The 11,121-nt window shown below is 43.1% G+C and overlaps 1 protein-coding gene across 1 annotated transcript in view; it reads left to right on the top strand.

The window, feature by feature from the left end:
* Positions 1-256: 256 nt before the first annotated feature.
* Positions 257-11,121, top strand: part of LOC134372211 (zinc finger protein 772-like) — a 70,932-nt gene continuing 60,067 nt past the window's right edge. Inside the window, exons 1-5 of the mRNA XM_063089542.1 lie at positions 257-298; positions 1,023-1,061; positions 2,433-2,559; positions 3,871-4,178; positions 4,314-5,191. Coding sequence (XP_062945612.1) covers positions 266-298; positions 1,023-1,061; positions 2,433-2,559; positions 3,871-4,178; positions 4,314-5,191 — 1,385 coding nt within the window. The 5' untranslated portion in view covers positions 257-265. The remainder of the gene's footprint in view (positions 299-1,022; positions 1,062-2,432; positions 2,560-3,870; positions 4,179-4,313; positions 5,192-11,121) is intronic.

Raw genomic sequence — 11,121 nt, 5'->3', positions numbered from 1 at the left:
GGGGCGGGACTTCCTATTCCCCTCTCTGGTGGACATTTTGGTTGCTTTTCGATTGATTCACTAGGTCAATCTTCCGAACGGAGTGTCAGACCCGAGGTGACAGGAAAGCGAAACCGTGAGAGAAGGTATTGTCTTCTTTAGACAGTTTCGGGCCTGAGGGTCGGCGGTGGCGCCGCGCGAGTGATTTGGCCGGTGGGCCAGGCCCCGTATTGTGGAGCTCACATCTCAGTAATTGCCGTCCCCATTTCCTAGTTCACAGGCTCTGATGGCGGTGGCTGCGCTGATGGAACCGGTGCAGGTGGGTTCTGTGTCTCCAGCTTCTCGCCCCGACACCCATCTCTGAATCCTGAAGCCTCGAATGGGGGGCTTCTCGGGTTATTGCAGCCCAACCCCGTTTGTCCGTGTGACACAACTGGAACAGTTGGGAACCTGGGGTCTTTGGTGTCTGAAAGGATCAGAGTGTGTGAGGAGGAGTCACACCTGGAATATCAGCCTGATCAGCTGGGGCCTCTATTCTGAGAGTGATGGGAACCATGGGAAGTCCTAAACAGAGGAGGGACACGATCTGAGGATTTAAAAACTATTCCATAGACTGTTCGAAGGAGAACAGCTTGGGGTGGGAATAGGGGAGGGATGAGGACAGTGGGGCGCAATAAGATTGAGAACTAATCCAAGGCAACACGGTTGTTAAGAGGCATTCCTGAAGGGCCAAGCCCGTGGTGCACTCGGGAGAGTGCGGCGCTGGGAGCGCTACAACGCTCTCGTCGCGGGTTCGGATCCTATATAGGAATGGCCGGTGCACTCACTGGCTGAGTGCCCGTCACGAAAAAGACAAAAAAAAATAAATAAATAAAAATTAAAAAAATAAAATAAAATAAAAAAGAGGCATTCCTGAAGACTGAGGCATAGAGGGTAGACAGTCAGCCCCAGGTCACTTTGTAGAAGGGCAGGAATAGGAGACAGACCTGGATCCTTAGGGCTTCTTCATGGTTGCTTGTCTCACAGTCTTGCTTTTCCCACAGGTTTCCATGAACTCAGAAGTAATTATGGACCCTATACAGGTGAGGGGAGGATGCTTTCACTGATCTCAACCCCACCCACATGTTCTCCAGGATTGTGATGTCATATAGAAGTTTCCTGCTATTCTCTGATCTCTTGGGTCTAAGGATCCTGGAGAAACCCCAGTCCCAGGGTCCTGAGTCCAGGTCAGGGGTTATGTGGAGCAGTTCCCATTTCTGGTAACACTGGAATAAGACTGCAAGGTTGTTCCATGCACAGCAACCAATATGTGAAAATACTTGAAGTGAAACTGAGATGGAGTTTTCAAGAAACTGCAGGTGTCTGTCATGTGTGGTAGAAAGGAACCAAGAGCAGAGGGGCAAGAGTTAAGCCTGAAATGGCTGGCTGAGCAGCTAGGTCTCTATTCAGAGGGTGATGTAGCCATGGGAAATATGGAGCAGAGGAGGGAGGTAATGTGGTCCAGGTCTTAACAGCTCTCTCTGGGTGCCAAGTAGAGAACAGACTGGTGGGAGTTGGGGGAGTTGTGGTGGAGGCAAGGAGACCAGGGTGGAGGCAAGGAGACCAGGGAGGAGGCTACTACAATATTTCCGGTGATTGGTCATAACGGAGGGGCCATAGGGGGTGACTGTGTAGATGGGGAAAGTAATTGGATCAGATTTGCCATTGTGAGAGAGAAAAAGAGATAATGCCAAGGTTTTTAACCTTATTAGCTGAAAGAGTAGAAGCTCTATTAGCCGAGATGGGCAAGTCAGTGGCAGAAATAACTTAGTGTAGATATCAAGAATTTATTTGTGGCCATATGGACAGTCTGATGTGTTCCAGAGAACACTGAGTGGAGGTGCCAAGTGAGCTGCTGCACACACAGGACTGGAGTCCTGTAGACATCCAAGGGTAGAAGATGATATGTAGACTGGGATTTAGGAGGAGAATCTTCCCATCACAGTGATAGTGCAGTTAGTGAGCCAGAAAGATGATGGTGGAGGCCACTGACTGGGTGGAGGGCCAGAGTTATGAGACAGATGTGATCCAAAGAATGATGTGCATGTGGAAAGGAGTGTAGACTAATGACCCCTCGGCCCTGGTAAAGGGTTAAGGGAGAAAGGTGATTCCAGCTTTGGTTGTCTGGTAAGCAAGATCTTAGTGACCCCAGGGAAATTAGCCAACAGAAGGGTGGGGCCTTGTATGCCAGGCCCAGAGCTCAGATAGTGCCTTTCTGTCCATCTGCCTGTTGCTGTGGGTGGACACAGTGACCAATGGGACCCCAAGGAGAGAGCAGACACCAATGGCATCCAGTATTTCCTCTGAGTTGAGGAGCTAGATAGAAGAGTGTACCGGATGGAGATCTGTGGGGGCATGGGTGGGGTCCTTGGGAAAGAAGCTACTCATGGACTCCACTCCCCCCATTGTGGCAGGGACAGGTGAACTTTGAAGATGTGGCTATTTATTTCTCCCAGGAGGAGTGGCAGCTTCTTGATAAGGCTCAGAGATGCCTGTACCGAGATGTGATGTTGGAGAACGTTGCACTTATGGCTTCTCTAGGTAAGGCCGTCACACCCACCCCTTGACTGGATACTGCCCTTCCTCTTTTTCCCGGGGAAGCCCTGTCTTTTCTACAACAGAGCCATGGGCACTGCCTCCTTTCCCATATCCCTGGAGTAGGTGCTGTGAATGCTGGGCCTGGGCTGTGTGCACTGCTACCTCCTGCTCCTGAGCAGTCCCAAGATCTGCTGTTCCAAAGACTTGTAGGGATGGATCCAGGAGTCAAGCATCCTACAGTCAGCCCAGTGACAAGTCCACCTTTCTTGTCCTCTCCTTAATTGGATGCCTCTATTCATATCCATGGCATCTCTGTGCCCAAGACTCTGTCCCCTTCCTCTAGCTGACATTTTCTGTAATCTGCCTGTGCCAGGAATTGCAAGGATGAGTATGGTCACTACATCTTGGGACCATTGGGCTATTCCTACAAGACCCTACTCTGAAATTTTTTTTAATAATATTTAGTTTTCTTTTCTGTGGAGTTGGTCATCCAATCTGGTGCTGGCCATTTACCTGTTCTGTCTTTCCCTTAGGACGTGTATCTTCCATGTCCCTTGTAGTTGCCTCACTGGATCTCGGCAGTGAGCCCTGCATACCTGACTGGGTGGACATGACTCCAGCCATTGCCAGAGAGACTCTAGGTGCATGTGGCCCTGGTGAGTGGGAGGTGTGATGTCAGGGCTGAGCTCAAATTATTCCATAACTTCTCTGTGCCCACAGTTGTTTTAGTGTCAGGGTCCCTGACCACACTTCATTTCTATCTACTTTTCCATTTACACACTTGTCCTTTTTGCTGTGACCTTTGGCCTCTGTGTATTCCACCCCTCTGCCTATTCTGTGCTTCTGCCTCCACGTCTCACTTGTTGTTCTCCACTGATCCCTCTGCAGCACTCTCCAACATTGGCCTATACTTAATGTGTCATGAAATGTGCACATACTCCAAGCAGTCCTTGAACACCAGCTACTGAATAGCAATTTGATTTTCTTGGGAATGGCATACCCTTTAGCACAACTCTCCCCTGTCCCCAGCAGCCAGTGAAATCCAATTGTGAATGACTTCTTTGGACACCCTGTCTCTTCATCCCATGCTGTACCTCACATTTGTGTCCTCTCTCAGTTGAGGCTTCCTCCATTATATGACCTTTAGATGCCAACTACTGCAGAGCAGACGTTTACTCAACTTGAACTCGGGCTCCTTGTCCTGACATCAGTCCTATGATCTTGATCTTAGTTGTATTAGACACACATTTATAATGAGGCTACCCCCTCCCACCTGTGTCAGTTTGTACTTCACCAGTATTTCCTTGTTTTCAGGTTGTGGGCACAGAATGGAGGATGAGGAGACAACTTTTGAGCAGAGCATTTCTGTAGAAGAAGTGTCACAGATCAGGACTCCCAAGGAAGGCCCTTCTAACCAGAAAACCTATCCCTGTGAGACATGTGGCCTGGTCTTAAAAGATATTTTGCTATTGGCTGAGCACCAGGAAACACACCGGGGGCAGAAACCATACATGTGTGTGGCATGTGGGAAGCAATCCTGGTTCAGTCCGAATCTTCACCAGCACCAGAAGGAGCACTGTGGAGAGAAACTCTGTAGAAGAGAGGAGGGTAGGACCTTTCTTGTGAATAGCTGCCCTGTCCAAGCATCAGAGATACCTTTTATTACAGGGAAGTGTTGTAAGGATTTCCCAACCAGCTCAAGCATTTTCCAGCACCATGCCCCTGCAAATGAGTGGAAGCCACACACTAACACCAAGTGTGAGCAGGCGTTTCACAGTAGACAAAGGCAGTACAAGTGCAGCGAATGTGGGAAGGCCTTCAGCCGCAAGGACTCACTCGTTCAGCACCAGAGAGTCCACACTGGAGAAAGGCCTTATGAGTGTGGTGAATGTGGGAAAACCTTCAGCCGCAAACCTATACTTGCTCAGCACCAGAGAATCCACACTGGAGAAATGCCTTATGAGTGTGGCATATGTGGGAAAGTTTTTAATCATAGCTCTAACCTTATTGTACACCGGAGAGTACACACTGGAGTGAGGCCTTACAAGTGCAGTGAATGTGGGAAAGCCTACAGCCACAAATCCACACTTGTTCAGCATGAGAGTATCCACACTGGAGAAAGGCCTTATGAGTGTGGTGAATGTGGGAAAACCTTCAGCCGCAAACCTATACTTGCTCAGCACCAGCGAATCCACACTGGAGAAATGCCTTATGAGTGTGGCATATGTGGGAAAGTTTTTAATCGTAGCTCTAACCTTATTGTACACCGGAGAGTACACACTGGAGTGAGGCCTTACAAGTGCAGTGAATGTGGGAAAGCCTACAGCCACAAGTCCACACTTGTTCAGCACAGGAGTATCCACACTGGAGAAAGTCCTTATGAGTGTAGTGAATGTGGGAAATACTTTGGTCACAAATACAGACTCCTTAAACACTGGAGTGTTCACACTGGCACAAAGCCTTATGAGTGCATTGCATGTGGGAAATTCTTTAGTCAAAGCTCTGACCTTATTGCACACCAAAGAGTTCACAATGGTGAAAAGCCTTATGTGTGCAGCAACTGTGGAAAAGCCTTTAGCCACAAACATGTACTTGTTCAGCACCATAGAATTCACACTGGAGAAAGGCCATATAAGTGCAGTGAGTGTGAGGGAAATGCTCTCACCCATCCAGTGCCAAAGGATGAACACAGAGACGTGAAGTACAGTGAAGCAAGACTTTAATAATGGCCTTGCAAGGTCCAGGTGTCTGTGAATGGGACAGGCACACCCAAAATGGTTACATCAAGCAGTTTATTACCTAGTGCACAAGTCCTTGCCCCAGTTCCTCATTAGCTGCGTACTATGGAGTGCACAGTCTTCCCAAATGTAGTCTAAGTAATAAAACTTCCTTATAAGTCATTTATTGTCCCCTTCCCTCTGGCGGAAAGGGGTGGGCTCAGGACAAGCCTGCAAAAAGGCCTGCCAGAAGTCCTGAGGAGGAAGAACCAGGAAGTAAAAAGAACAACGTGACCAGCCACCATCTTGAGAAGTGAACCTAGGGAAAGTGTACTTTCAGGGGTTATCACACCACAAATTAGTCAAGCAACCCTTGTTAAACTATTCTTGAAAATGAATCACTTAGGCTATTTTTCCCCAATGTGGTAAGGCCTTCAGGCTAAGGGCCTCCCTCATCCATCACTGGAAAGGTCACACTGGAGGAAGGCCTTAGGATAGCAGAGAATATGCCACCTTTTCACCATAGTGACTAACGAGAGAGAAGCTCTGAGAGTAGCCTTTGTGTGTAGCTTTCAGCCAGATGAACCCCATGCATTTGAACACTCATCCTGGGGAGATTCTTCTGGGTACCAGCTATAGGGGAAACTTTCTGGAGCTATGTTGCATTTTCTAACCTGCCCAGGATCCTTGCTGTAATGTAACTGCCTGTACCTCTTACAGATGCCACCTATCTTTACACTGGCAGAGTCCTGCATTGTATGTAAGTCATCCCAGTGTGCTTTAAAAGGCAGAATTCTGTGCTCCATCCCCCTAAAGTGACTCATCAATAGCCTGAGCACATTGAGGATCCTTGCTCCTTCCTGCCCATCCCCCCCAGCCCCCACCCCCCCATGCCCCTGACTGCTTTAAGCATGCATGTGACCCAGTTTCGACCAGGATGATGTGAGCTTTGTTCTGGTGGCTGCTTACGGAGAAGGTTTCCCTTTGTGAATATTGTTGGTCTCATGTGGCACTTGTGAAGGATTTGGCCAATCTCTAAGACACCTAACCTGAATTTGCCTGCCTCATATTCTGATTTTGCAACAAATGCTTTGATTTTTATACTACTATAATCTTAGGGATTTTGTTCACTTTGGGGGTTGGGTTGAGAGCAGTATTGAGCTCTGGCAGCATGAAGGTATGAGCAGCTTTTGTGAGAGCTCCAACTCTTTGTGTCTCAGAGGTGATAGGAGGATGGCAAAGAATAGCTCATTGGAGTATCAGTCTAACTTGCACTGTTGCTTAAGCCATCCTGACAAAGAGTAGTGATTTCTGTGGGCCTACTTTTGTGGTCCATATGCCAAGATTATATAACCAAGGTCACTCAGCAGTGGGCATTTGTTGTGACAATCTCTAGCTTGTCTGGGAGCAGCATGAGTTGGGTCCCTTGTTCTCAGAGGATATTTCATATTCCCCAGCCCTCTTGAGGAGAACTTGACCTCGTGCTACCTGCCAAGATGATTTGATAGGTGGGTATAACTGCCTGTCCCCTAAAAGGACCAAGTGGGTATCACAATTGGTACAGAAACACTAATTAATAGGGATTTGGGACACTGCAGCAAGCTAGAGAGAATATGAGTTTTCTAAAGTTGTACCCATGTATGTTTCCATCACTATGCCTTTGTTATGAGGGTTGACAGAGATTCTAAAGACTCCCATACCATGTCTCCTATGGCTAAGATCACCGTAAGAGCAGTCAGTCTAAATGTTTTCTGCAATAAATGACATGTATTTACAGAGTACAGTTTTATAAGTTTTGATAGATTTGCACCTGTGAAACCGAAAGTTTTCTGATTCCATTTATAATCCCTCCCCCTCACCCATCCTCACATCCTCAGGCAACCACTGATCTACTGACATCACTGTAGGGTTTTTTCCACTTTCTAGAATTTTCTCTATATAGGGTAATTTGGTATGTATTCTAATGTATCTGGTTCCTTTAACTTTGTGTAATTATTTTGTGATTCATCCGTGTTGTTCTTTGTTTTGATAGTTTATTCCTTTTCATTTGTACTTTTGCTGAGAGTGTTCCAAAGTAGAGAAATAGTTCCAAATCAAGTGATCCAGGAGAGAACTCACACAAGAACCAATCTACAGTATCTGTTATAATTTAAACCTAAATGTAATGTACCATCATTTCTTTTTTTTCCCTGCCCCCTGCCCCTTTCCTCCCTACCCCTCCACCCACTCTCCCTCCCCTGCCACTCTGATATATTCTGGAGGTGACACTGACTAGTCATGATAAAAGGTGGAAGGGAGGTAAACAAAGGTGAAAATACAAGGAAGTAGGGAATTGTAGGTTTTTTCTTGGATGTTGGTGACCATTATCATGTGTGTTTTTCTTTTTCAGTCTTTTAATGGTGAATTATATTGACTGATTTTGAAATGTTAAACCAACCTTGCATGGCTAAGATAACTCTCATTTGGTCATGATGTATTACTCTTTTTATGTTTTGTTTAATTTGCTTGGAATTTTTTTCCTTATAAGAATTTTGCATCTATGTTCATGTGGGCTGTTAGTCTCTAATTTTCTTTAATGCCTGAGTTTACCTTTGGTATCAACATAATGCTGCCTTTCCAGAATAAATTATGAAGTATTCCTTACTCTTTGATTTTCCAAAAGAGTTTGTGAAGAATTGGTATTATTTCTTTCTTAAATGTTTCATAGAATTCACCAGTGACACTACATGGGCCTGGAGTTTGTTTTGTGGGCAAGTTTCTAATTACAAGTTTAATTTCCATTGTAGATAGAGAGGTCCACAAGTTATACATACATACATATTCATTTGCATATGTTTTTGTGTGTGTGTGTGTGTATGTATGCTTTCTAGAGTGAGCCTTGTTTTGTGTCTTTCAAGGGGTTTTTTCATTTAAGTAGTCAGATTTTTCAAAATATTTTCTTCTTACTATTTTAACATATGCAGAATCTATAGTGATGCCACCTTTCAAGATTATTCCTCATACTAATATTGTCTATATTTCTCATTTATTCTTGATCAGTTTGGCTGCAGATTTATCAATTTTATTGATCATCTTTAAGCCCTTGCTTTCACTGATTTCTCTGTTTTTGTTCCTTTTTTTTTTTCTTTTCCATTTTGACCTTTACTGTTGCCTTCTGCTTTTATTGGATTTCGTTTTTCTTCTTTTGCTACTCCTTAACATGGAAGCTGAGATCCTTCATTTGAAACCTTTGTTTATTTCCTAATATCGGTGCTTAATGCTAAAATTTGTCCTGTAAGAACTGCTTTATTTATTTATTTGTTTTTCTTTTTAATTTCTTAGAAATGCACTGAACTGTAACAACTGCTGTAGTTGCCTCCCACAAAATTAGATATGTTGTATTTTCATTTTAGTTCCCTCTTTGAAACATGGCTCTTTTTAGAAGTGTGTTATTTGTTTCCAAATATATCGGAATTTTCCATATCTTGCTGGAAATTTTTAATTTAATTCCATTGTGGTCAGAGTACATACTTTATGTCTTGAATTGTTACATTTATTAAGACTTGCTTTGTGGCCCAGAATATGGGCTGTCTTGGTAAATGCTGCATGTTCACTTGAAATAGTGTGTATTGTACTCTTGTTTGCTGAAGGATTCTACAGATGTCAACTAGGACAAGATGGTAATGTTATTTAAGTTTTCTGTATCCTTACTGATATTCTGTGTTTTAGCTCTGGTTTTTTAGCAGCTATTTGAAGAGAATTGTTGAAATCTCTGAATATAAAAGTGGATTTACCTATTTCTCTGTGTATTTCTATCAGTTTTTGCTTCATGTATTTTGAAGCCTTTTTATTAGTTGAATAAACATTTCCTATTGTTATGTTCACTTAAGTAGTTCACCTCTTTATCTATGGTAATCTTTGCTCTGAAATCTACTTTGTCTTATAGTGTTAACAGGGTTTAATTTTGATTGGATGCTGAATTTTGCCTGTTTGAGTACTAAAAATTTTTGTGTTTCTATAGATATTCTTGATTTTTTTCTTTTATACGGTTATGTTACTTGGAAACAATATGATCATTTGGGATCTTGTTTCTAAGCCTTTTCATTTATTTTTTATTTTTTTATTTTTTTAAAAGATGACCGGTAAGGGGATCTTAACCCTTGACTTGGTGTTGTCAGCACCACGCTCTCCCAATGAGCAACCGGCCATCCCTATATGGGATCCGAACCTGTGGCCTTGGCGTTGTCAGCACCGCACTCTCCCGAGTGAGCCACGTGCCAGCCCCTCTAAGCCTTTTTAGATGGGACTATTGCAACATTCATTTTAAGGCTAATTCCCCTCCCACTACTAAGACATAGTCCTTCTGCATTGGCTACTTGATGTTTCATGAGTTATGAAATTTTTCATTCAAGCTGGTTGAAATTGGAATTACTCTGGTCTCTGTATGAGCCTCGGGAATTGCTCCATGTAATCCTTTCAGGTGATATTTTACTATCCTCTGGTAGTTTTCTGCATGCATATACAGATTAGCACACAGCTGAATGCTTGAGAATGGCCCTCTGTACATCTTTTCTCTCTCCTATACTCTGCTCTATGGACTCCAACTACCTTGGCAAACCTGGACCACCAGCTCTGTCTCCTTAATTCAGGAGGACTTTTTGGCCTCTGCCTGGGCTCTCCATCCTTGCATTAGGGCCTGGGAATTTATTTTCACAGTAACCTGGGACAGTCATGTGGCTCACATCATTTGTTTGCCCTTTCTCATAGATCACCATTGTTTGTCTGATGTCCAATGTATTGAGAATCAGTTCCATATACTTGGTTATTTTATTTACTATTTCTTTTCAAGATAATCTGAACCTCCAAAACAGATACAGTGAAATCGATACATCCCCAACCATATCAGAAAAAAGAAATCACATATTTCAAATATAAACAAGGAAAGTTGGTATTGTACTGGATACCTTTGAAACATATAATGTGTGATTATTTTAAACAATTCTTTCTCTGTAGATTGAAATTTAAAAAATAGAAATTCATTGAACGATACCAACTGACCAGGGTCTCCTAAGAAGAAATAGATAATCTGAGAAATCCTCTTGTCTGTTAAAAACACTTCATTTGTGTTTCCAGACTAGTAGTAGTGTTAATCTCTGTATAAATGTAAGAAGCCTTCCCACTAAAAACTTCAGGCCGAGATGGCTTTACTAATAACTTCTACCAAATATTTAATGAAGAAATAATTTATGTTCTATCAAACTCTTAACCCACCCCCCACCTCCACCAGGTAAAGGTGGAATGCTTCCCAGCTAATTTTACAAAGCCACTTTTATTATGCTGATATGATAGCAAAAAAACAAAAACAAAACAAACCCCAAAACTACAGACTAATACTAACAAACATGAACATAGATGCAAAAACATGCTTAACAAAATTTTAGGAAGTTAAATCTGACATATATCATGAGGATACTTCCAAAAAGTTCATGCAGCAAAAGAATTAAGAGATAATAAGAATCTTTTTAGTACCCTTGTGTGAGTGTGTGTGTGTGTAATAGCGATGTCATATTCTGACAAGATTTATTGGGAATGAAGGTTGGTTTAATAATTGAAAACCTACTAGGGTACTTGAAAAAGTTTATGGAAAGGTTTGTATTATCTTTTTTTTGGTGGCCAGCTGGTATGGGGATCTTTTAATTCTGTTTTTCCACAAACTTTTTGAAGTACCCTTATATTATTTTAATCTACTATGTTAAATAGAAGGTTTGATATAATAAAGAATATACAGTCAACCCTCTGTATCTGCAGGTTCCACATCTGTGTATTCAACCAGCCATGGATCAAAAATATTCGGGGGAAAAATAAAACA

This window comes from Cynocephalus volans, chromosome 3 (assembly GCF_027409185.1).
Source record: "Cynocephalus volans isolate mCynVol1 chromosome 3, mCynVol1.pri, whole genome shotgun sequence".
Lineage (NCBI taxonomy): Eukaryota > Metazoa > Chordata > Mammalia > Dermoptera > Cynocephalidae > Cynocephalus > Cynocephalus volans.
Note: the sequence above shows the minus strand (reverse complement) of the source record. Positions and strands in the feature narration are given on the sequence as shown.